The 27,931-nt window shown below is 40.0% G+C and overlaps 1 protein-coding gene across 1 annotated transcript in view; it reads left to right on the top strand.

Annotated features, from left to right (window-relative positions):
* The window catches only part of pappaa (pregnancy-associated plasma protein A, pappalysin 1a), a 120,640-nt gene that overhangs the window by 74,428 nt on the left and 18,281 nt on the right, over window positions 1-27,931 (top strand). Inside the window, exons 14-21 of the mRNA XM_088071170.1 lie at window positions 1,873-2,047; window positions 12,289-12,472; window positions 13,775-13,976; window positions 14,116-14,320; window positions 15,865-16,012; window positions 16,389-16,504; window positions 21,311-21,382; window positions 23,122-23,220. Coding sequence (XP_087927296.1) covers window positions 1,873-2,047; window positions 12,289-12,472; window positions 13,775-13,976; window positions 14,116-14,320; window positions 15,865-16,012; window positions 16,389-16,504; window positions 21,311-21,382; window positions 23,122-23,220 — 1,201 coding nt within the window. The remainder of the gene's footprint in view (window positions 1-1,872; window positions 2,048-12,288; window positions 12,473-13,774; window positions 13,977-14,115; window positions 14,321-15,864; window positions 16,013-16,388; window positions 16,505-21,310; window positions 21,383-23,121; window positions 23,221-27,931) is intronic.

The following is a 27,931-nucleotide window of genomic DNA, read 5'->3' as shown; positions in this document are numbered from 1 at the left end:
GTGCAGAGAGATAGAGCTGTTTGTGGCTTTTGTTGTGTGCCAGTGAGACATCCAAGAGCACCTAAATAGATTAAAACTGCTGTGTATCTGCACCAGCCAGGAAATTGTTTGTTACTGCACACACAGACTAGTTGCTTTCTCCTGGAGTTCTCGCTGACTTTGGTTTCTTTCATATTGTCTTCACTTTATCTAATTTCCAGAGGCTCATGAAAACAAATGTTTTTTATGATTGCAAGTCAACCAGATAGGACTTTGTTGAGTTATTATTTACCGGTCTGTCCTTACAACATCTGAAGAAAATCCTGGCTGACTCTTTGTCTTTTTATGTCATTGATCTGTTTCTTCTCTTCAATCGACTTCGGTTTATCATCTGCCTTCTGTCGTCTTTACCCCACTTTCCAAATTTCTTCTCCATATAAGCGAATTCTGTCTTCTCTTGCTCTTCATTCCCTCTCCCTGCTTTTCCATCTCTTCCCTCCTCCTCCCCTCCATCGTGTTATCCCATGCTGTCTTCTCATCCTTTACTTTCACGTCATCTCCCTTTCCCCTGCAACTGTTTGCCATCTCCTTCTCCTTATTTCTCCCCTTTCTGTGCCTCCCGCTTTCACTCTCTCATTCTCCTGGGCTGGAGCAGCACATTTCCCGTAATACTTATGCCTCCACGAAACACCACATCCCTTTTTCCCTGAGTTGTTAACAACAGGAGCTATTAACATGACTCAGTTTTATGTTCCTTGCTTGTCTGCATATATGTTTTCCCTTTTCTCTCAGTTTTTGCACCATTTTTTCCCTTTCTTATCACCAAGTTTACATCTGTATACTGTACTTCTCATTCACAGGGGGAGGAGGATAGGTTTACAGGTAGTTAATTGTAATTGATGTCAGAAATTCCAGAGTGACTAGTAGAAAACCACAAGGAGATTTTGTTCCGAGCCAAAGTGGCCACAGAGGAGGCTTCCAGTTTGTCCTTAAAAAGCCTATACGTTAGGAACTGCTCCTCTCGTGCTTTATAAACAGTCTTCACCTGCTCAGCTCAACATTTTGCGAAGAGTTCATTTGGTTTCACATTTGCTTTTGTTGTTTTTTTGTAGTGGGAGGTAGAAAAATTGAAGGAATAAGGAATAATCTCGGTGAATAAACCGTTTGCATCACTAATAGAGAGAAAAAGCATAGAAAAGGGGATGATTTTGTCTTCAGGAAAACAAATGCATGAAAAAAAGCAAAATAGAGATTCCATTCTTGCAGGAGGGAGTTTAACAATGTTTCTCCAGACCTGTATTTTCTTTCATCCTCTCCCTGCGCCCCCATACCGTCCCCTCTTTCGCTCTCTCCCTCATTCTCCGTCAGCTTCAGAAGGAAACCCTATAGAATGTGGACTGTTGTAAAAAGGTGCCTTGGGCACCCAAGCCTTCCAAGAGTATTAAATGCCTTCTCCATCAGGCTACCAACACAGAGCTGTGGCCAAACTGTGCCATTGTAGCCCACACATAATATATACTGCCGCTCTTAATTCACAAACTACGCTCTGCCATGTGCGCACGCACACAGATGCCCCTTTCATGCGCATAGCAAAAATAGCAATCTTTTCTCCATGTGTTTTATTGATTTGATATGTTAAGCAGTCATTGATGAATGGATGTGGCCGGTTCAATGTGTGGCTTTTCTGTTTGTGAGCAAATGTGTGACTGCTCCCACGTTTGAGTGTCTGCAGTGTTATTTTATACACTAAATTTATGTTGGTTGTAACTTTAAATGTGGTTTTAAGTTTCTTTCTCTCTGTCTCTCTCCCTCTCTCACTTTCTTTTACCCCCCCCCACCCCCACCACCACCACACACACACACACACACACACACACACACGGTCTCTTGTAGTTGTGTACATTATTCGTGCGAAGCCATTGACTGCCAGGAACCCTTAATCCGCAATGCAGAGCTCAAGTGCAGTAGCCCTGGCCGCCACTTCTACAACGGAGACCGCTGCACCATCTACTGCAACTCTGGCTATGTCCTGCAAGTCCACCAGGATGATGACATCATCAAGAGCCAGGTAAACACACTGCTACACACATTTTTAGACACACACGGGCAGTCAAAACGCCCAGTGCACGAAGAGGCACATGAATGCATAAATGTACACATGCAAACACTTAAGTGCAAAAGCATTTCTGCAGCTTATGGGATCATGTGTGCAAACATGCATACGTGAATGCACACATGAACATGCATTGATGCAAACTCAAGTACATAAATGGCCATAAGAGAGACGTGCAAACACGCTTCCTCCCTGCTCTCCACTCTCTATCTGCATTTATTTTGTCACCTGCAAAAACTAGGCTTGGCACGGCAAGCCTCCAGGGAGGATGACATCATGAACATCCAGGTAGATGAGTGCTGCACTGAGGAGTGGAGATGCCCTAGTCTCCTCCTCTCGCTGGCTTGCTACACATACAAACACACACACGCGCGCGCACACACACACACACATATTCCATACAAGCACAGACACACACACACACACACACACATATTCCATACAAGCACAGACATAATAGTGTTTAGTCTCTTGCTGAGCATGCTGCACCATCACCTCAAACAGTCACTTTGTATCGCTACTCCACCGGGACGATGACATCATCGCATAGTGTCTGCTCCCTCCCTCTCTTGCTCCATCCCCTGCTCATTTCGCACACATTGAAGTCTCTGTTAAAGGGCAGAGATTTGCTACCACTCTCTCACAGCAGCACACATTAAATGCTTCCATGTCGATACCAACACACATACAGTAGAGCGCAGACGATCTCCTGCATAAACAGGACGCAGATGCGGACAGATACAGTATATACACAGATGCGTGCACACCACAAGTAAACAAACAAACGGGGTAGCTGACACCGCATTGTAAACGTTCTGGATTGGGGCCAAGCTGCTGTAAAGGCCATATAAACGCTTTATCCTTCTCCACGGCTCTGTAAAGAAGTCTGCAAGACAATCTATTAATGCTCCCTTAGAGAGATGGGAGGTTCAAAGAACAAGGTAAATTTTGTTTTTATGTGTATTGCAGTCTGGAACTGTATGTGTGGGTCTGTTTGTGTGTGTGACAGAAGAGATTTACTGACTAAAAGCAAGGAGGACATAATGACTTTTTTCGGTATTCAGTCAGGACTCTGACCTAAACAATGTGCTCTTTCTCCCATCTTTCACATGGCTGTTGCTGGGATCTGCAACTGGTCATAATTGGAGGGTTTCGTAAACCACAAAGTCATTCAGCTGTCCCTCTATCTCCCACTACATGGCTGCATCCACACATACTGTTTCTGCACACAGAAATAAGCACAAGTATGTGTGCATGTACATGCACCGAAGCACATTACTTCCACATACATACGTACAAACGCGAGCAGAATAGTTCTCCATTGAGTCTGCACAAACTTCTAATTGCATTAGATTTTGATTGACAGTGCACTATTGTGGCTATTCATCAATGTCAATTCATTTAGTGATAAATTATGCTTTTCAGAGAGGGAGACGCAGGAAAGCACAGAGAAAGTGGGGTGAAGGGGGAGCAGAGGAGAATAGAAAACAAAAGTAGGGCTGTGCCAAATATCAGTTTTTGGACTTCCAAGGTTTACCACAAATAATGACTGACAGTTCAAAGGTATTTAGAGGACCTTATTTATGAATAACTTTTTGCATGTATTTATTCCATTAAAAGACATTAGTCAGTTTTGTTGATTTAATATCAAATTAGCATTTTGCGTTCAGTTTTAATAAATTATGCTCTCTAATTCTTTCCGTTAGTTCTTCAAACCATTTAAAGCTCAGCCATGTAATTTCAGGAGGGACAAGTAAATCATCATGCTCAGCTGACATGACACTAGAAAAAAAAGTTAATGCTGCAACTAGAAGTTCAGAATGAATGATGGTAATAGTCACCATAACAGAATCTTTTTTTTTCTTTTCTTTCTTACTCACCCTGCCTGCCATAGCAGAAGTGTCTTAAATTACAAGCTTGTTGATCTATTTCAAGTCCAGTCTTTTATCCTCAAACAATCCTCTGGAAAATGATTTCACCAGTTGCGCGTCCCTCCAGGGGCAGTAGAAGCCTGTTTCGAAAAGCCTTACTAAGTTTGAATGCAGAAACAGTGTCACTGGGAGCCATTTACTTTAAAATAACCCCTTTTTTTAAATAACTGCAAACATAATTTTCAACATCTGCTTTTCTTTGTTTTGAGAATACAATGAAACATTTTGAAGCAGGTTTTGTTGCGAGCTGTAGAATCCAGCATGGAACATGTTCTTTTTCTTTGACTGCGTTAGCTGGGCTGGGACTCTCAAAAACTGTACGACTGCATGGCAGAATGAGAAATAATAGAGTAAGAAATGCACTGAGTACATTTAATTGATATCTAAATTATTTAAATCAATCTGTCCAGATTATCAGGGTTCATCTGCTCCCATCTTTCAGTCACATGAGTTGATAACTGAAATCCAACGTAAAAACAACAAAAATGCAACAAAAGAAATACAAAAACAGCATAACCTCTGATTGTCTTTTCTTTAGCCCCTCAGTTTACATCTATTGCTTTATTTCTTCCCATTTTTGTTCTGCCTCAAAAGTTCTTAAAAGGACACACACACCTCCACACTGAGGTTGACAATACAGCGTGACGCACACCTTGTCTCTTTTCATAAGCCAATTACATCCTTGTTTCAGTGAAGTCACAGTGGTTCTGGGAGCATCACCGTCTTAGATAATGTTATCTTTAAAACAAATCTGTTTCCCCTTACTTGCTTGATTTGTATATGTGTGATTTATTATTATTTTCGCTAAGCGTAAGTCTGGAAGGGATCATAAGTTCAGTCGTGTGTCTGTGTGTCTGTGTGCATGTTTGTATCTGTGTGTTTGCAGCTAATCTCACATACTACTGGACCTATAAGCCTAATATTCTGTGTGCATATTATGACTGTAAACCCAAGGGCTGCTCACTGATGGTTGCAGTGATTCAAAAAACTATTTTATTATCTGTTTTGGACCATCATTGACAGCTGACTCCTCGCTCCTCTTAATTGGCTGGTAGGCCAAAAGTGATCAATAATGCTGATATAGAAAAATGCATTTTTGGCAATTGGCTAGGCTAAAAACAAGCCCTACCTAATATGTTGCAGGTCACATGTAGGTCTTTGATGTGGATAAAAAATGTACCTATACTTTACTTGAGTATTTTCTTTTCATGCTAATTTGTACTTTTACTCCACTACATTTAAATGGAATACTTTAGTTTTCATTTCTCTGCTTTTATCTGACAGCTTTAGTTACTAAATGCATACATTTTTTTTGCATCAATACAGTTAGTTATATAATTAGTTGATTAATCACTTTATTCACAGGGAAGTAATTAAATTAAATAGTCTTTTGTCTGTTTTTTAAATGATTTTGAGTTTTAAGTGTGTGTGTGTGTGTGTGTGTGTGTGTGTGTGTGTGTGTGTGCGTGCGTGCGTGCGTGCGTGCGTGCGTGCGTGCGTGCGTGCGTGTGTGTGTGTGTGTTTATTAAATATTTTTCTGCATTAGGTACTTTTACTTTTAATACTTTAAATACATTTTTCTGATCATACTTTTACTTGTGCCATTCTGCCATTTTCAATGCAGGACTTTTACTTGTAACTGAGTATTTTCACAGGGTGATATTAGTACTTTTACTTAAGCAAAGGATCTGAGTACCTCTTCCACCACTGTCAAAAACTGATTTCATGGAAAATGGTCTCATTTTGAACTGGAGCAAATGCAGATTAATTCCACATCTTAAAAGTTATGATCCACTAAAGTTTGGCATGATACAGGATAAATATCTTCATTCTTGTTATCTTTGTCTCCATCTTGACTGTAAGGGTGCCAGGAGGGACAATTGTGAGATCTTTATTGTTCCACTACTGTTACACATACATGCTGGACACACAGCCAATCCTGCACTCCCTGTTCCCCTTAGACACACCCGGTGGAGATCTGCTCTCTACTGAGAGAACTTTTTTAGTTGCTGTCTGTTTTCCCTATCTTTCACTCTCTTTGAAATAGTTAGGGAACACTGAGTGCTGGCACTGAGCAAGACGGTTTTATTTTGCATAGGCTTTTCCTTGAACAGGCTCTAAAGGCTTTACAGCTGTCTGGCATAGAACAAGCTTATCAAACCACCATTACCTGACCACTATATGATCATCCATCCCCTTTGTTGTAATGACCAAAAAACAGTCTTCAGATGTTATCAAATCAATGGTGAAAATTGAGAAAACATGGTTAAACATAAAACTCAATCATATTCAATAAAAATTTGAGGACCTCTTCCAAAATACGACCACATAGTTCATACAAGCAGCTGATGTTTATTGTTAGACTGCAACCTCTAGTAGCTATGGTAACTCTGACAGAAGCAAACGACATAGTCAAGGAAAATACTTAAAACCTTTGAAACTCTGAGCGACATCACCTTTCTTGTGCTGCTTTCAGACGCCTTTTACAAGTATTAAAAACCTTTGAACCCCGATTCAATACGCAAAGAAATGTTGAACAAATTATGATTTGTGACGATGACAATTTTTAAAAAACTAGGGTAAAAAGAAAAAAGAAAACAAGCTAAGGAAAAGGGATATTTATAGATAATTACCATAATTATGATTATGTTACATAATTATTGTAATTTTATAGCACTTGCTTTCAGGCCATTTCTTTTCTTTCTTTCTTGATTTTTGTTTTATTTTCAGGTAATTTATTTGTACTTTTCCTAACTTCTTTTGTTCCTCAATGCCTTCTTTCCATGTTTTAGAAAGAAATCAAGCCTATTTGCTCAGGTTTTATAGGACTGAATTGCAACAAAATCTGTGGTGCATGGGTGCACGGTGGTGGATGGGTAAAGAAGCATAGGACTTTTGCCCAAGAGACTGCTGCTTGTGTCCCATGTGAAACCAAAAGTCAAAAGCTGACTATCTTAATTTTGCAGTATGTTGTGATAAATGTATCTCTTTTTAGTTTAAACCTTGATCTTTTTTCTAAACCCGATGAAGTAGTTTTGGTTACCCATGTGTTTAAAACCTTCACCATGGATGGTTATATCCAACCTTTTCTGATGCTTAGGTAGGGGGACACCAGTAAGGGAGCTTTTTTAGGAAACACTCCTTTGGGTCATATTGGAGGGTAGGTAGGAACAATCGACTTATGTGGTCATATGGGCTGGAGGACTTGTTGATTTAAGGGCTATTAAGAGCCCTATCAACACATTATTTTGGTCATATTCATTTGAGTGGGCAGTCAGCCAGCTCAGCTAGACTTTTATGTGCATGCTTTATGGGAACCCAAATGCATATGTCATGATGTTCTCATGCCTGGCTTTTCTGTGGGTGCTCCAATTTTCTACCACTCCAAAGATTATACATGGGTACTGTTTAAGACATATCGGTGCCTTTGACCTTCATCAAGGCCCCTGAGAGAGCTGATTGAGAGTGGCTGCACTGCTGCTAATAAGGATGGGCCGAATGCAGAGGACAAATATAATCATGGCAATCAATAAAAAACAACTTAAATAACTTAACTTCACACCCCTTTTCCCACAGCTGAATCCTATTTAGTCCTGATAGTACCACAGCAGGGAATACCTGCACTGGGCTACAGCCTTGTAAGCTTTTAAGCCAGAGGCGGAGCAGTGGGGTAGCTTTTGGGGCTTCAGCCTTGAAAGTTTCTTAAAAGCCCCAAATCTATGCTATTCCCTAAATAAATAAACAAATACAAAAAATAGGTGTTCTTCTGTTGACTTTATGTTCAAATCACAGTATTGAAGACCACATTTACTTGCCGTTGTTGATTTGCAATTAGAGGAGCCCAGATATTGACTTACCTCTGAGTCAGCCCTGAAGGACTGAAGTGGCCATTCAAAGAACAGCAGTTTTGGGCCCTTCTGTTTTGGCTTCATTTTTAGCCAGAGAGGTTGCCACATGGTTTTTCCCAAATCATGTACAGACATTTAAGCATCCTTTTGTCTTAAACGGCTTGATAAACAATGTTGCTGCTAAATGAGAAAAAATCTCCCCAGACCCCCCTAGGTTAGGGCTGAGCCCCAAATGTTTACAACTTTTGGCCCTGTCCTTGATTAAACCAAAACCTATGAAAATGAGGTGGCACATTTTAATCTTAATTTTTAAAGCACAGGCACAGCCTTTTAACATTGTCACTCTGTTGCTACTTAAAGGTCCAGTGTGTAGGATTTAGTGGCATATCGCAGTGAGGTGGCAGAACTGACACTTCTGCCGTGTGCCCAGTGTGTAGGAGAACTACTATGGCCGACAGAAAACAAAAAGAAAATTTGAATGGCCCTATCATGTGCCAGTGTTTAATTTGTCCAGCTAGGCTATTGTAGAACAGCATGGAGAACTCTGTGTAACCCACCCCATACGTAGATATATACAATTATATACATATATACCATTTCTGCCATTAAATGCTCTTTAACTTCTACACACTGGACCTTTAAGTTGCTGACTTTGTGAATGCTAAGTTAGATTTTGACCATTGTATTACTGGTACCAGGTGACTGAGCAAGGCTCCTTCTGATTGGGTGAGTATTTGAATGCAAATTTCAGTTTTCTGTTCTGCAGTGAGGAGTGGTCATTGCCATAGAGCACCCCATCATGTCTGCTAATAGAAAGTGTATGTAACCTTCACTTGTATCCCAGTGGGAAAAGATTTGGGCTCAGAATCTTTAAATGTCTGGAAAAAATTGTACATTTTCTTAACTTTACTAATTCTTCCACTCAAAACAAAAGCTCACATATGGTGGTTTGTAACATAAGTTGGTTTAAAATCCACTCTGTCTGGGCATGACGTGGTTATCATTCATCATAGCCCTCCCAGAAGTTCATGTACTTAGAAGCATGTCTGCTTCTGAGTACTCTTAGATTCCCAGTAACACCCAGCCACATTTTACTGTTCTGAACACATTCCTGTCCACAATCATTTGTGCAATGGTTGAGTTTTTTAACCAGAAAGTGTGTATGTTCCAGGCAAATAAAACCTCACTGCTTCTAGGTAAAGAAGACTTTTTTCACTCCAACATTGTGTCATAAGGGCCTTTCCATGAGGAATAGACAATAATAAATAATACTTAATTCCACCACTAAGCAACACTATAATAATTCTACCTGTCAATGTACATCTGTGTGTTATTACCATACTTTAGCTACTTGTTGATGTGTTTGTGTGCCATCCAAGCGAAGGCAAACCCCTAAGATTAAGGAAGAAGCTGTCTGTCTGTCGGTTCATTTGTCTGTTAGTCTGTCTGGATTGAATTAAGTAGCCAACGGTTGTTAAAATCACTTCTGGAAGAGAAATAGTCAGCTGTAAATTTTTTACAGGAAGGAAAATTCCCACACATTTACACACACAGTACACGCACAGGCATACAACCCTATATACACTTACACACTTGGGGATGCAGGCTTGATTAAATGCAAAAACAACTCATGGCAGATGTACGTAAATGTAAATGTGTTTCTTTGTGTGTACGTTTGTGTTTGTCTGCTTAAACACTTGACCACATTTTTACACACACTCGTTTTAAATTGGACAAACTTGCAACTTGACACATGCAAACACCGTTTCACAAACTTACTTAACATTCCATTTGCACACATATTTACAGTCAGCACATTAACACTAAATGGATCCCTCCACATTTCTTCCATGCAAACTTTGTTCACAACCTCCCTTCATGATTTACTCATTCAACTCTACACCCAGTTACTTTTCAGCCGGCACTCACATGCGATGCATATGTTACTTTGTTGGATATCCAAATATGAAAGGGGCTTATTTATTTTGAGGGAACCTGATACTGTTATGCAGTATCATATAATGGGATCAAGATGAAAGATAGAAATACAGGGGAAAAGAGAGGAGGTTATGAAGCAATAGATATGTAATGCTAACTGAGTCCAGCTTGTGTGGCCTTAAAGTTTGGCCACTCTTTAAAAAGATGTGGGTAATTAAGGTCAACCAAAACAGGGGTAGAGTGTAATTCATGGCAACAACACAGGTTTCCCATTTTTGTTCTGAGGAGGAAAAGTCAAAATGATTGAGCTCTCACAGCTTTGTTGTGAGATTTCTTGGCACCACTCTCAATTTAAGCATTCCTGTTGCGTTACATGGTGCTATTTAATGGAAGAGGATGAAAACATTTGAGGCTTGGATGATGCAGAGGCTCCCCATTTTGGTCTCATCTCTGCAAATATAATGCATCAAGCCAAATAATTTACAGGAATCAGAGCTATTTCTAATAGGAAATAGACCTAACTTCAGGAAATGTTTCTGGTTAAAAAAGTCCGGAACAAGAAATTGCCTTTTTGAAATGTAATGTTTTGGAAACATTCTCGTTGCCACTTCTGCTCTCAGGAACACATACAGTACATGTACACAAGCAATGCTGGATCATCAATGCTATATTCTCTTTTAAGGCTCTCATAGAGTCGTTATTATGATATTCTATGCATGCATAACAGTTTGTATGATATCATACAAATAAGTGCCCCACCAATGACATTATATATGTGTGCTGCTCAGAGGTAGAACAGGTTGTTGACTTATCGAAAGATTGGCAGTTTAATCCCCAGCTCCTCCTGTCAACATGTCAAAGTATCCTTGGGCAAGATACTGAACCCCAGTATGAGTGACTGGTTACTGAGTAGCATGTGGTACCAGTGTGTGATTGTGTGGCCAAATGGGTGAATGTGACATGTTGTGTCAAAGCACTTGGAGTTGTTAGAAGACCCCGAATACGCCATACAAGTGCAGTCCATTTACCATTTCCGTTTTACATCCCAAATGTACAGTTGTGTAATATGTACAGTTATGGTGGTTAGATTTAGTTAACAAAAGTTACTATAATTATGTTAAAGAAAAGAAACATGATTGGGTGTCTTTGTGATTAGGCAGGTAGAGTTACTGTGGTTAGGTTAAGCAGAAGAAACATGGTGAGGATGTACCTTAAAATGACTCAAAGTTCACTCAAAGTTCACACAGTTACAAACACGCGTCCGCAGGGGAATGTCTGGATTGTTGTCCATTCATCACCCCAACCTGCCTCCTTAAAAGGTTACTTGGGATTGATTGCTTGTTTATGCCTGTCAGTGCATTGGTCATGTGATTGCAGCCTTTTCAAAAACAGTGGATATGCCCAAATTTAGGTGCTTTCATTTTCCATTGGTAAAAATTTGTTAGAACAGTCTGTATCTTTACTATCTTCTCATTACTCTCCATCGGGGATGGTTACACACGGGTATGTGACAGGGTGTACATACACACGCACACATGCACACACACAAACATACAAATGAAAGCAAGAAAACTAGCCTTTGCAAGCCTCAGTCAGACCTTGCTAGGTCATAGCTACTTCAGCAGTATTCTGGATAGGTCCATAATGGGAATGGAAGGGATGTTGATCTGTTAAACTAGGTCTTATATCGTGCTATAAACTTGAGCTAGTCTTTGTTTGTCATAGTAGAGTGGTGTTACCACCGTTGGGTTTGACTCCTGGCCTCAGTCCCTTTCTTGCAGCTTTTTCATGTTCTCTCCATATGTGGATTTCCTTTGGGTTCTCCAGTTTCCTCCCACATTCCAACAACATGTAAGGGACCAGTCACACAGGATACACTTTGTATGCTAGAAAATGTGAGGCAGTCTGCCTCGATTTTGAGAAGCTTGCACAGAAAGAAACACAGGGGGGAAAAAAAATCTGTTGACAGGCTACTGCATAGTCAACTACTGTCAATCACTAAGCCATGGGGCATACACGGTGACATTAGCTAACTTAAGAAGAAACTGCAATCACGGCACCAATTTGCTTACAAAGCTGATGTGTTTTACTCAGCTATGTTGGTGGATTTTCTTTGTTTTTAATCCCAAAGAGGTTGGTATTCCAGTTGTGTACGATTTCCTCTGTGTGTTGTCACACTTCCATCAAAGTCAATCTGTTTTGTGTTAGGTCTGATTGTGCAGTTGTTGGATATCATCTGTCTGAGTAGCATGACTTGACCTTACAAACGCCATCAGCAGTTATGTGAGCTGCAGGGTAGCCTGTGAGGCTACAGCACACTCGGACTGATCAAGCTTTGTTAGGTTACACGTTGATTACACACTGATTGATAAGTGTGGGACATTAAGCTGTCACATCAATGTGCGAATGAATGCTTGTCTCAAAGTCCTGCAATCTGTCTCTATCTGACACTCAATTAATATCTTCTCTTATTTTGCAGTCAGACTCTTCAGTGACTATAACCTGCGCAAATGGAAAGTGGAACAAACAGGTGTCTTGTGAGCCTGTTGACTGTGGTCTGCCAGACAAATACCATGTTCATCCTGCCCATTTCAAGTTTCCTGAGGGCACCACCTATGGCAAGAAGATTACCTTTCAATGTCGAGAACCTGCCCAGCTCGTAGGTAAGATGCATAGTGGAGCACATACATGCAGAAATGCCCTTTTTCGTGCTATTATCTTTAGGTTTATTTTTATTGTCAAGGGGTGAGAGATGAATTATGTAATTTTTGCAATTTTTGATTAGTTCCTGATTATGGACACCTTGAAGGGTATTGTCCTGCTTATTCCATGGTCAATTGCCCAAAAAGAAAAGGAATAAGACTTTTCATATATGTTTCATGCATTTTGCAAACATCTGAAGTTTTTTTTTTTTTTTTAGCCATGACTCAGTGTCCTTAGTCACATCTAAGGTTTTGAACAATACCTGAAACAATCATTACCATCTGTTTTTTATGCAATGGAGATATTGTTCATTACACCAGTAAATAGGACAAATCTTAGATACAACTTGGCAAAAGGAAATATTTTGAGTCCGCTCAGCTCAAAGAACCCTTTGGCTCAGCTATTAGCCAAAAAAGCTAACATTATGCTAGCAAGATTCAAAGTCTAATACTAACACAGCATATGGTGGACACACAACATAATCTGGCAGTATATTTAACAACTACACTATTGTGTGCAGCTAAGTGTGATCCATAGATGAAGGATCTTACAGGTTGGACAATACTGAGTAAAGTATAATTTCCCTTGCAGCAAAAGTACATTTGCAGCTTAAACAATTTCCAGCAACTATTACAAGTGGTACTATTTAGAAGAAAGCTGCTATCAACTGAAGTGTTTTCATCTAGTGACTATGTTTTCAGGCCACTAAGGGTGCTAACAAGAAGGTAGTGAGGGGGGCTTTAGGAAGATGGCAGTTAATTTCTGGATGAATCATCTTCACACCAGTTTATGCTGAGGAACAGGCAGGCTAATCTTGTCAACTTTATTGTGAGGGCTAGTGTAAACTCTTGCACAGGAGTGCCAGAGTAAAAGTTTCCATTATCAGAACTTAATGCACCCTGCAACCAATCAGAATCAAAGATTCACCCTGACCATGGTATAAACAAATTTAATTTACATTAGGAACCTGATTAATTCTATATTTTTCAGGGAATAAGTTGCATTATTTTTCAACTTTTTTAAACATTATTACCACAGGCGATATCATAGATTTTATATTTCATGATAACATGAATAACAAATATATAAAAGTCAGAATTACAACATTTTTAAATTATTTTGTCCATATTAATTTCAGTCATTTAATTGTCCATATTTCATTAGTTTCTTTCTCTTTCTTTCTTCATATATTTTCAATGAAATCACTGTTCAATGCTGTTTTTTTTGTTTTTCATCTACCCCTTTCTCTCTTCTCTCCTCAGGTACAAACAACACTCTTACCTGCCTGGAAGATGGTCTGTGGTCTTTCCCAGAGGCTCTTTGTGAGCTTCGCTGCCCAGCTCCTCCTCCTGTGCCTAATGCTGTGCTGCAGACCAAGCGTTGCAATGAGACAGGCCTCAAAGTGGGCACCCTCTGCAAGTACAAGTGCAAGCCAGGCTATCATGTCACTAACAAACCTAAGAGGTAAAGAGAGACATAGAAATGGTTATTGTTTATTAATTAGATTCTTTATCAGAAAATATTTCCAATTGAAAAAAAGAATTTATACTAAATTTATACGACGCCCACAAGGCTACCTGTTAATTGTCTTCTTTCCCCTTAGGCGTGCATTTAAGCGCCAGTGCACAGAGGATGGAAGCTGGCTAGAAGGAGCATGCGAGCCAGTGACTTGTGATCCCCCACCTCCCATCTTCCACGGCTCCTATCACTGCACTGATGGCTTCCGCTTTGACAGCGTCTGCAAACTCAACTGCTCTGATCCTGCCGGTAATACAGCTATCGCCGCCACAGGAGGCTCTGCCCATACGGTGAGGCTGCTGCACGCTCCATGCAAGCAGGTCTGTCCATCTCTTTCCTCTCTTTCTTTTCTTGCTTTACCTATATGTTTGTCTTCTTTTTGTCATGTGTATAAAAAGTAGACATTCTCTCTTTTTCTCCTGTCTTTGCATTCTCACTGATTATCACTTTGAGGCCTGGCATAGATGTAGTGAATAGTATATTAAAAACTATACTGTCTGTTTCATTAGAAGCATTTACATTTGTTGGATTTTGAATGCCAAGCCCCCCCACAAGGCAATATAAGTCATGTTTGTTTAAAGGGACAGTTTTTTTGACACAAAATCAAAAATGCGTGTTTCCTCTCATCTGTAGTGCTATTTATCAATCTAGATTGTATAAGTGCAAGTTTCCTAGTGTTGGACCCGCCATGGAGATGTCTCCCTTCTCTTGAATGTAATAGAATTAGACAGCACTTGACTTGTAGTGCTCAAAGCCTAAAAAATCAGTTTGACATCTTTCCAGAATTATGAATCAAGATAGATACTCAAGATAATCCCCAGACCTTGTTGTGAGCAGTTTCACGTAGGAACTTTTCTTTCTACCGACCTGCAACCGCCAACCACCTCACCATGCAGGAGGAAGTGTACATCTACAGCTAACTCACCTAGCACCACTGAACTACCTAACATTACAGTTCAGTCGAGAAGGACAACTTTAATGTTTACATCTCATGCTGACACAAATATGAGTGTCTTGTCCATGAGTAGATGTATGCTTCCTCCTATGTGGTGATTCGGTTGGCGGGTGCAGTTTGGTAGAAAGAAAATTGTTCTTACATGAAACTGCTCACAACAAGGTCTGTGGATTATCTTGAGTAACCAGGTCATGATTTCTAGAAAAAAAGCCATTGCTTTTGAGTTTTTAAATTTTTTTTTAATCTTTTGGCACCATGAGCACCACAACATGAATGCCATCTAGTTCCATTATATCTGAGAAAAGGCAGACATCTCTATGGCTGATAACAACCGACACCAAAACAATCAGTACTAATAAATAGTTCTGCGTGTAAGAGAAAAAATATGTATTTTTGATTTTGAAACACACTTTTTTAAAAATATCAACTACTGTATATGTAGGTCAAATAAAATGCAAAATTCAGTATAAAATATCAGACGATGAGATGCACAATTTTGATAAAGAATTATTCTCCACATACGCTCACTATCCTCAGTTTCTTATATCTAATACTTCCTACACTGCCCTCACTGTCTGGACACTTGTCTCTCCCTGCCTGTTTCTCTCCCTGTCTCCCTTAGCCCTACTCAATTTGACGCCATGCTAATTAGATTGCTATTGATTTCCAGAATAGTCCTGCCACCACAGACTTTTGAAATGTATACACCTTTTAATCTGTTCTGCCTCTCAGGCGGTGTGAGTTGGGTGCCTGATAAAAATTGGATCGTATTTCCCTCTTTGCAACGGGATGCCATCTCAATGTCCTTGGCCTGCTCGTGTTTGCGTGTCGACGTGTGTGTGTATAATTGTTTGCCTGTCAATATATGTGTTATTTCAGGGTGCAGGGTCCAATGTGATCCGATGTAGGAAGGATGGAAACTGGACAGGGTCGTTCCGCCTATGCCCACACAGCAAAGGCCAGTGTTCTTTACCTCAAAACCTCCATTATAGCCTACAGTACTCATGCAAGCGAGGACACGGCATAGGTCTGTATGCACACATTTACTGTTGTATAATGACCATTCAGTTTTCTTACTCCTGATGTCATCTTTCATTGTTTGTACTACTGACAGCTTTTGTTAAGTGACTATTATTCTTCATTGTTCGCATTACTCATTCCTTTTCTGTTTGTACTGCTTATAATCATTTAAAAATGTTCCTAATGAGAGTCAACAAAATGTCTGATCCACTGTAATGTAAACTGGCACTGAATATCACACAGTTTCACAATCATTTATACATGAACGGGGGAAGGATATCTCGATGAAATGCCTTTGATTTAAGTGTTGTTTGTACATACTTTTATTGGTTTTGTTCTTCTGTTTCTCTTTTTCTCTCTCACACATACACACACACACACAGGTGAGGAGTGTGAGCTGACGTGCAGAGAGAGTAACAATGATGTGGTACTCCTCCCTAGCAACATGACTGTAGAAAGTGTACTTAAAGAGCACTGGAGGAACCCGCTCAAAGTCAAGGTATGTTTGGACGTGTGTTTGTGTCCGCCTCACAGCTCTGACAGACGCACTTTACAAAGTTCTGTGATCCACAACTCGCCTGTAAGGAATTTCACGCATAGTGTCCACATCCTGGCTCTATTTCCCACAATGCAAAACGCCAGCATGGCAACCCTTCAAACATTTCCATTCTATTTTTAATTCTAAGTGCGAAAACGTGCTGCTGCCCTCTTGCATCCCTGTCCCCAATATGATACGTTCACAATCTTCTCGGTGTTGTCCCTTCACTGATATTCCATTTCCCATGGGTTTGCTTTAACCCTTTGAAGCCTGAGCAAATTGGCATGATTTCTTTCAAAAGCATGTGAAGAAGGCAACAACCAACTTAACAAGAAATGGCCCAAAAATTTGCAAGAACTCCGTAAAAAGTAACAAGAACATTACCTTTAGAAAAAGCCAAAAAAGAAAAGATTTAAGATATTTTGTATGTTTTTTCCATGTTTTCATGAAAGAAATCAAACCAGTTTTCTCAGGTTTCAGTAGTTTGAATACTTTTGAAAGATATCTGAATATACAGCAGAGGATCACTGGATCAAGGTATTTAAGGTTTAACCAGAAATAACCTCTAGTGGAAAAACAAAAACAAAACGAACTCCACCACCACTGTTAGGTTGTAAATAGGTTTTAAAACTATATCAAATGACTTGTCACCAGTGTTTACTTTAATTTTCTGAATAAACCTAATGACCTCATTTTAATCAAGTTACACTCACAGCTACTGGCTGTACAAATTAAGTTATATTTGCTTAAATTGGCAGATAGCAAAATAAAGAGATTAGAGGTTATTTTGGGTAATGTCATTACACACAATTTTGTACAGCTTGTCCCTGTGGAGGTGCCACTGAGTGACACCCAGTGCCCCCATGGTGTCATTTTAAACCACCCATGTTGGGTTTATATAAAGTTTGTGGGTGGGGCCAAGAGGTGGAGGAAGGGCTACAGTGAGTGTCTGTGTGCGTACGTGTGTGTGTATGCGCATGTGTGTGTGTGTGTGTAGGTAAAGAGTACTAGACTACACTTACCCTTCTAATTTTACTCTCCCTTTTAGTTTGATTAATGTCAGTGATAGGCAATTAGTTTTTAGTCTTTCTGTCAGCTAAATTCCCTTTTAGCTGTAGAGTCTGAGAAAGATCTCACTAAATAGCATCAAGTTTTGTAACCAGAGAGGGAGAAGAGAGAAGCCACGGCCGAGTAAAGGAACACATTGTATTTCTCACTGTATTTTTTCCCTACAACTCCTTTTGTTTTTGTTTCAGAGTCACACTGAGTCAGCAGCTTTTTGTGGTGGATGTCGGGAGAGAGGGGTGGCTTGGGCCACGTGGACATGAAATGATCTGTTTTTCATGGATTTGTGTAATTGATATGATTTGTGCTCAGAGGTAATTTAAGACCTGAGGCTATACTGTTGGGGGCAGTGGATAGCATAAGTCAGAGAAGTGAGGATGGTGGGGTGAGTGTTTCAGACATGCACCAGGGTTAGGAGGTTGGAGGAGGAAGAGTTTTTTCTGGCAGTGTGCATGTAAGCATGTGCCATGTTTTGGCCTGTGCCACTACCTGTCAACTGACACTGATTTAAAATGGATTAATTCCAGAGTTCCTGTGTTGATAAAGCCCACATAATGAAAGGACAGCCAGTTATATTACAAACATACACGCACAGCAACCCAATCGCCAGAATAAATATTGGCACTGTTCGTTTCTGCAAACCACAAATATGTTACATTTATATGTGATGATACTTTAAGTTGTAAGTTACAATTTGATGTTGTGAAAATGCTGTGGTTAACATATGGTTAGCTTTAAGGCTCAAGAAGCACTTGATTAGGGTTAGGAAAACATTGTCTTTTGGCTTAAATAAATACCTACTTCTTTGGCTAAAAAAATGTTGTTGCTGAGAAACACTTCTGGAAATTTCTTGAACTCTTACTAAAAAATACTCACTTTTTTCTCTGCAAACATGTCTTAAAATGTCGCAAACTATAAAAAAGTACCTGATTTTGTTGCCACAAAAACAGCTGTAAATGTCCACAACTCTCATTAAAAAATATCCAGTGTGGCTGCTACAAAAGCGGCTGGAAATATCCCAAACTCTTTGTAAAAATACCTGGGTTTGTTGCTACAAACCTACTGGAAATATAGCTAACTCTCATCAAACAACACCCAAAACAAACAAACACGGCTGGAAATGTCCCAGACTCTGCAAGAAATACCTGCTTTTGTCTCAACAAACACGGCTTGAAATTTCAGTCTGGCGGCTACCAACACAACTGTAAATGTGCCATGTTTATGTCACCATAGACATAGCTTTAACTGTCGTTAAAAAGAACTTAGTCTGGTCACTTCAAATATGGACTATTGTTAAGAAATATGTGCTTTTATCCCTACTAACATGGCTGGAAATTTCCCGAAACTCACAACAAACTCCCCTAAAATATCCGCTTTTGTATATTATATACAGTGGTCTGAGACTGTCTGCTGCTTGGCAGTCAACCCGCCTTTACCAAATACAACTCCCTCCTCCTGGTGAGAAATTCAGCTCACATGTAGTTTGGAGTATGTCACTTTAAAAATGTAGATATCATATGTATGTATGTGCAAATGTAGTAAATCCATGCATTGCAAAAATGTAAAATGGACACATTTTAATTCTGGTGACGAGGATGTGCACACAGGCTTTACCTATTTCAACAGTAATCATATAAATTACAGGCATCCTGATGATGAGTGGACAGAAATTTGCCTTGTCTAAAGTCTGAAAGATCCTTCATGGGAATGCTGCTCATTAACTCTAGAAGCAGAAAAATGGATGCAACAGGAAATAAAATAAAAAAACCAAGGGCTATACAGAGCAGATACATATTGCTAAGATATAAGATATGAGGAATGCACAGGCTGTCACGCAATGGTATTGAGAAACAAGAGCAGGAGGTGGTTGCTCTGGTGGAAAAAGAAATCAATCATGACAAGAGCTTACAGTTGTAGTAACAGTAGGCGTGTAGTAAGTTGGAGCAGACATCATAACTTCTAAACTCCCCTCTAGCGTCAGATTCTTCATACGGTATCTAAAAGAGAATTCATGTCCCCAAATGCACTTTCTAGTTCTACTTTGCTGAGTTGGAGGTTAATGTTTCCCAACTTAATAAGTGATGTTGATTTATTGCCTTTAAACTAGTTGTATTTCGGTTCTTAGTGTGACCCACTTAGAATTCGCTCCTGCCTCCCTACCTCCACCTCCTCCTCTTCTCTTTCCTGTCCCTCTATCTCTAACAATTCTGCGCCCCTAGCACCCTCCTCCCCCTTTATCAGCAAAATTACCCTGTCGGGCTTGCTGTGGAATTAGTCATTTTCTACATGACATGACCTCGTCTGTGGTGGCGCTGAGATAGGGATCTATTTTTATGTGGTATCAGCGCCCCGGGAGGCTTCAGAGGGTGAGGATCCTATACGTAGTGAGGGGTGAGGCCAGGCCACGATCATGGATTATCATGATTTACGGCCTTGCTGAGAGAGGGAAAAAAAGAGTGAGAGAGAAAATGAGAGAGCGGAAGAGAAGGAGTTTCTGGATGACATCATCATAGCAGAGCACGGGAAAGAGAGAATAAAAGTACAGGAGTTGCAGAAAGTTTCACCTCTAAGACAAAATAATGTGCTTAATCTTCCACCATATAGGGACTAACCATCATCGGATTCACTACTGAACACACATGCATACCACTGCCTGCATTCTGCTTTGCAGTGCTACATCACAGTAGTAGAACGGTTATTCCCACAGCTCTCGGTTGTCCTCAGATGCTATGTTGTTCTTTCTCTCCACCTTCAACCCCCCCATCTTTCTTTTTTTTTTTGCATTGATTTGCTGACAGCACTGAAATGAAAAATACCTTAGGTTGCAGCAACAAAAGAAAAGCACGTCAACTTTGGGAGATATTGGGACACAGGGGGTCTGAGAAATAGACCAATCTAAGGTCAGACAGCCCTTTGCTGTGGATGACACTTTTGATCACGCACACTACTATCCAAGTCTGGGGTCAAACAAAACCCTGCTGGATCAACTAGACTCATACTGTATACAGCTGCCCCTTTATGCCTAACACACAGTTTATGAAGACATAACCACACAGCACAGGTACATATGCCCATCCAGAGTCATGTGAACTTTTCACGTACCTACAAAATATGCCTACATTTGCACATGCAGGTACATATTCTATCCGTATTGCATCCACCTCCCCTGGACACAAATGTTTTCTGTTGCATTTCAATGAAGAGCGCAGTGGGAGAACGGGATGGGATTCCACACATTCTGCAGAGATATTTGAGAACATGTTGCTCTTTACCTCTGTCTCTCTCCCTCTCTCCCTCTTGCTCTCAGCTCTTTCACCCCCTGGGGCTATGACAAAGTTATGAAAAAACACCATATTTTATCAAGTTATATCTTGTAAAAATCAACTTATTCCGCTTTGTTCTGAGGTGGAAAAAGGTCAGTGCAAATCAAACAAGGATTCACAAAGAAAGCCTCCATGTGTAGCACATGAGCCTTTTCGATAACCCCGTTGTTTCGCTGTGTTAGGTGTGTGTGAGTATGTGTGTGTGTGGCAAGAAAGTGCAGTGACTGTAGTTAGTATTAGAGTTATGTGAACTGAAATGCAGTCTTACAGAACACAGTCTGTCTAAAAGCTGTTAAGCAAATAAGTGAAATAACCCCCTTTATGCACCAGTATTTCTTAAATAATTACACTTAACCTCAACTTTTGTCTTATCTTCCAGAGCATAGTCTGTACAATGGGACTGAAATGGTATCCACACCCAGAATTGCTCCACTGCATCAAAGGATGTGAGGTATGGGCCCGACCTGAATTAGATTTTTGTATTTGTCTTTGTTTTTGGGGAGTAATAGTCTCATCTATCATACAGGACTTTAATACTTTAATCCTTCCACCTTCCTTGATCACAAACCAAACAGAGCGATGAGAATTGTGTCCTGATATAAAATGTTCCCAGATTTCAGCATTAATGCTTAAAGTGGCCAGTATCACAGTTTGGTCCACTTTCATGTTGAATATACATATTCATACAAGCATGAAAATAACACCAAACATACACATGGCAATGCTTGTCTGGGTATATAAAAATGATTCCCCCGTCACACAAAGAACACACCCAAAGAAACCAGCTTTGAAACAAATGAATTGCAGTCGTAACAGCCTACAAATGTAGTTTCATAAAATTTTATTTGCTGCGCTTGGCCAATGGATTTGGATGGACAATGGACTGGCAGATGCCGGACAAGTAAAACACTCAGACCAACCTGCACTGTGGGTAAAGACTGAGTCTCCTGTTAGAATGGTTTGATTTATCTGTCTTAACATACTTCCAGGTAGGGATGAGATTCACAGGCAGTTTTTTTCCTACAGCCTAGCTGATGTAGGGGTGGAGTTAACATACAGTAGTGTTTTAACTCACTTGCAAAGGACACAAAACAATCAAAAATGGCAAATATACCTATACATGACAAAAATCCCTTCAAAGAGACACAAAACCACTACCGAGATATGCAAAGGAACTACAAATAGACATAAAATGATCACAAAGAGATGCAAAAGAACTACAAAGAGACACAGGACAACTACACAGAGACACAAAACAGCCACAAAAAATACACATAAGACCCTAAGACACAAAAAAGACCTCAAAGAGACACAAAATGTTTACAAAAAAAACCACAAAATGACCACAAGAACACACAAAATTACAACAAAGAAACTCAGAACCACAAAGAGATTTTGACAGCTACAGAGAGACGCAAAACAACAACAACAACAACAACAACAACAACAACAACAACAGCAAAACAAGGCAGAACCCCACAGAGCCTTTGTGACTTGCCCCTGTGTAGGAGAAGTCTTGGGGCCTTTTGCATGTCTGTGCCCAGGGGCCCATTGTATCATAATCCACCCATATGCACCGGTGATTGTTGAGAAAAGGCCGCTTAGGAGCTTGTGAGCCAATTAAAAATGCTGTTGGTACATGGGTATCTGGTATCAGAGTTTTACTGACACTAATTAACTTACTGTAATCTGATGTTATTACTGCTTAATAACATCTTTGACACAAGGTCATGTAAAAATGTGCTAAACATGTCATTTCTCTGAAAAATGGAGGATTTGCATGTATACAACAAGAATTCCATTTCATGTCGCTGGAAGAATGATATCATGTACTCATTTTAGGCCAATTGGATAACCTGATTGGTCACCCAAGTGGAGAGGGTGAGGCCGACCCAATAAATCACCTTATTGGAGTGTTTTGTGCAGTGGATAGTTTATGGTGTCCTCTGATTGATTTACATTCCTGGACCACTAAGAGCTCAAAAAAATACCCTGAAAGATGAGGGAAATTAAATGTATGAGATTCATCAGCAAATTTATTCAGACTTCTAGAAGGCCCTTTAATGCTCAGGGAAAACTAGACAATGCCTCTCTGCTTCTTAACCTTCTAACCATTTTCAACCAGTTTAAATGTAACATTTTTCTCCCTCATTGTTCTTGTCTAATTGATGCCCTATCTCTTTGATAAAGCCATTCATGGGAGACAACTACTGTGATTCGGTCAACAATAGAGCCTTCTGCAACTATGACGGAGGAGACTGCTGCCAATCCACCGTCAAGACCAAGAAGGTTAGTGGCATGCTTGTACCTCAGGATAAACCGTACCCTTCAGACAAAGAGATGATGTTGGATTTGGTCCTGGTCACACTGATCAACAGTCAGTGTTTGTTCCCCAACTCAGAGTCACACAAAGCTTAGGAATAAATCCCACCTCCCACATGAGATCGTTTTTCCCTTTCCCCGTGCCTAACTCGCTTAGACTTTTTCATTTTCTCACTGCCATGCATCCAGTGGAGGTTGCCATTATCAAGCTTTGACATTTATGAGTGTTCATTTTTAGGTATGATGGAAACTACAACTGAATATACTGTTGAGGACTGCTGTAATTCACCTCTTGGAACATCTCTAAACAGATTCTTCCTTCCTTTGCTTTGTGTCCAGCCTTACATTACTGGTAGACAGATTACTGATACACATCCAAAACAGTGGGAGTTGTCAAACTTCATCAGTAGTCTTTGTTTTTCTGTGATATTCAGACTCCTAATGTGTAAAACATCTACACTTGTCTTTGTGTGCAGGTATTCCTGTGAAGTTACAATCATTCTCATTTCCAGGTTGTGAAATGCGGATGCTTTGTCATGCCCTTTCTGCATTTGATTCTGATGCACTCTGGCATCTGTATAAGAAGCACAGTTGTCTCCTTAGGCCACAAAATGATTTGGTTTGGTTTAGACTTGACCATCTGATGTACTTAAATTCCATACTGTATACAACAGTCGACTTTTCGTTTCACACAGGACACAACCAGTGGTCTCTTGGGTGAAAGTCCTGTTTTTCCATCATCGTCCATCACCCAAACCACCCCCCTTCACAGACTTTTTACTCTTTATAACAGTTAATCGTCTAATTATGCAGTTGATGGGAGTTAGTTAAAAGCTTGGCCAATTTCATACAGTCACGACAGGGAGCGTTGTGCATCAGAATCAAACAGGAGTGGCAGGACAAAGTGTTGGTTTTTGATGACCTTGGAGTGAGGTGAGGCTGAAAGTTACCCAATACACAAAATAAGGGTTCCTAATGAATAGAAACTCTAATCTCTCAGCACTCAATCAGCTGTGTTGTATTTCAGCATTAAGCTGGGTATGACAAAAACTTTTGTCATCCTTGGGATAGTAGCTCTCTTAATTCAGGGAGGTGAATTGTCTGGTTCTTTCCAGCCAGCTGCTGGCAAAGAAACTGATTGGAAGTGTATTGTAGCTTCTGTGTGGCAGCATCTGCTTCTCTGGCCTAGCCTGTTTCTGTGAATCTGGCGAGGGACTTTAGTTGTACTCCTGGCATATCCATCCTTATGTCTGGCTGGACTTATATTGCAGTCTATGTGTCTCACTGGCTGTGTCAGTGTGTCTGACTGGAAAGCCTCTTTATTTCCTCTCTGGGGAAAACGGACGTAGAAGGGCCATCTTTCACTGTGCAATCAAAGTTCCCATGATTGCTTCCGGTCCACCTTTTGTGTTTTTCGTCGAAGTTTTGGATCCTTTGCCATGAGGACAGGAATAATCATGTTTCTTTCCTGGCTCACAACATCTTTCCAGAGACGGCTTCTTTGATGTTTATCATTTGTTCCTTTCCTAAACCTTTGTCTGCAAAAACATTGGCAATAGAATAACAAAGGCATGGCTGCCAGTAGTGGAATAAGATTTTCAAACAGCACTGTTGCATCATTTTTAAATGGTCACATCCACATTGTTTTCCCGACGGTTCAATGTAAGTATGAGGCACACAAGTGTACCTCCTAGTACCCTGGTGGTACAGGGCACAAAATTCTTTTTTTTTCTTGTACTTTGGTGCATGCAACTTATGAAGTTAAATACTGCAAAAATTTGACCTACACCTTATTTTTTACTAAACCATTTGGTGTATTTGCCCTCCTTACTCGACCCGTTTACCATAGCCAAAGCTGGATCCGAAGAAATCCAACATCGACTGCCAGGATATGTTTTCTTCTGGTTCTCACTGTTTTCTGAAGTTAAAGACCACATCATGTTTTATTTTGCAAAAGTTCTCCAAGTTTTGCTGAGGTGGGATTCACCACTCTTAAAGACTGCATTATGATTAAGAGTCAAGAAGACGCGCTGATGTTCTGCCGATCTTAAAGACCAACTCAGATGACTTGATTTGACGGCTCTTTCCCATAGTTGCAAGCTAAACCAGGAAGAGGAGAGACAGCCATTTCAATTGTGCGACACCAATAAAACAAGCGTCAAAGACTTTTACCGGAATTTTATGAAAAATAAACACACTGATAAAATTTTAAATACTTAAATATTTAAGTTGGACTTTAATCAGGTAATCACAAGGGACTTGCCAGGAGCCTTGAGAGAGAATGAATTAATGAATATTTTTATTTCGAACATGTAAACATAACAGGGAAAAGAAAAAGTTATACGTTTACAAGCAGACAAAAAATTTAATATACAAAAGAAAATAATATATATATACATAAATAAAAAAATAAATACAAAAAAGCTGAACATTTAGTGATCTGACAGATCCAAAAAGGAGTGGGAAGAAGTGCAAACTTATTTAATCCCACCGCTTCTCCATAATGCACTAATGGTTAATTATTCAGCTTCTTTATTAATATACCCTGTACAATAGTTAACAAGGAAGACACAAACAACACACATAAATAAATAAATAAATAAATGGAAATCACTTTGAAGTCGTCAAACACCCTCTTCATTTATGTACCTTGTGAAAGCCATTTCATTATACCGCTTTTTAAACTGGTTTATGTTTGGACATTGTTTAAGCTCCTCAGTCAGACTGTTCCACAGTTTCACTCCACGGATAGAAATACAAAAACTTCTCCTTGTTGTGCTAATTTTGCCAAACAACGACTCCTCCGACAACCACCGCTAATTGATGCATTAGCTACTAGGCTATGAATATTCATAACCCACCTCCAGCTAGAAAGAAGTCCAAAGGTCCATAATTTCTTTCTGTCCTTTATCCATAACTTTAGTATCAGACATGAGGTATTGTATCCTAAGTTCAATAGCAGCAGGAAAGTCGGTGAGCAGCCTGCTGGGAAGTGACCTCACTCATGAAGTGGTTTCGCTGCTGTTGATTGACGCTATCTTATCTCTACATCTTCTGGCCCCATTCCAGTGCAGGGGCTCAGCCAGAACTTGCATAACTCACTTTTACTTACAAACCCAAATGGGGGGAAAGCCTCCATTGAATTACTGCAGCAAGAAGAATGCTTTCATGCATTCTATGATCCTTTAACCTTTAAGCTGCTGTGTCACCTTGTGGTCACAAGCATCTTCTACAACTATCAAGCCTCTGATGATACAATCGGGCAATTAAAATTTTGGACAGAAAGCCAATAAGATCACATCATTGCCATATTGTGAAGAAATTAAATATGTTAAGTTTTGATCATTTTATTGGATTTGCCAGCCTTAAACCCATCCATAAATGCCTACATGATTAGGCTCCTCAGGTGCTCAGTGATCTCGTGGTTCCACTCAGAGTCTCAGGCTCAGTAACACGTGGAGCATCCAGTAGGAATTGTAAGGTGCCCTTACATAAATCCTCACTTAGACAACCAGCTTTCTCTGTTAGAGCAATCTACATGTGGAATTCCTTACCTACTGAACTCGAACTGGATCCTGACTGTGATACTTTTATACTCAAACTGAAACAGTGTTTGAAGACGAATCAATTATGTAGTCATGAATGAGCTGGTGATTTGTGTTTAGGATGTTTATTGTTTCGTATTATGGTTGAGCTGGGTGAGAGCAGAGCAGACTATAGGTCTTGTCAGGGCCTGAGCACGAACCAAGTGAGGACCCTCTTGGAATGCAAGGAATTGTTGTTTTCCTGCCAAATGAATCGCATTTTTGGAGGTCTAATGATGCTCAAAAACTCCTGAAACTTGGTAATCATGTCCGGCCTGGCGAAAAATTTTGTATTTTTGTGGTTTTAGAAACAGGCGTGGCAAAATTACTCCACAGCGTGTTGCCCCAATAGCCAGATTCACTTACAATTACGATATTCAGTACACCTATGTATCATGCCCAGAAGCACAAAAAGCTCTTGGACCCATCCCCCAAACCCAACAGGAAGTTGGCCATATTGAATTTTGTGCTCATTTTTGGCGATTTCCAGCATTGCACTTTTGTGAAGTTGTCCTACAGGATTAATCCAGTTGACTTCAAATTTGGTGTGTCCAATCTTAACCCCTTGGTAATGAAAAGTTATCAAAGGTCTGTGCAAAATTTTCATGTTTTTCCCGTGGCACAGTGTAGAATTTTTATGTTTCACCATAAAACAGGAACTTGTTGTAATTTTAGTGTACATCTGCCTAAAAAATCTTCATAGGTTTGATAAGGGTCCCACCCTGAACACATCTGTATGTCAGTATTCACATTCGTAATAGCGCCACCTACTGGCAACAAGAAGTAAGCCTTGCAAGACAGTTATGTTTTAATTTACATGAAATTTTCATGTTTTGGTCTACAAATGACGCCAAGATGACGTGGAATTTATGTGCCCTTCGGAGCCATCTAGTGGGCACTGGAAGCACTACATCATGTGAAATATCTCACTCCAGGGTCCAAACTCTCTGCGTGCATTATCCGACTTTCACAGAAATTAACGGCCGCTTTAGCAGCTTTAATTAAGATTTTGGATTTGCTACCATATACGTCAAAGGAGGGCATTGTCGGTTTAACTATACATCTTACACTTGGGTGTCAAGTAAGAAATCTAT

Source organism: Plectropomus leopardus, chromosome 20, assembly GCF_026936395.1.
Source record: "Plectropomus leopardus strain MGB_pleo_1.0 chromosome 20, ASM2693639v1, whole genome shotgun sequence".
Taxonomy (NCBI): Eukaryota; Metazoa; Chordata; class Actinopteri; order Perciformes; family Serranidae; genus Plectropomus; species Plectropomus leopardus.
The sequence above is the reverse complement of the archived record's forward strand: the minus strand, read 5'-3'. Positions and strand labels throughout refer to the sequence as shown.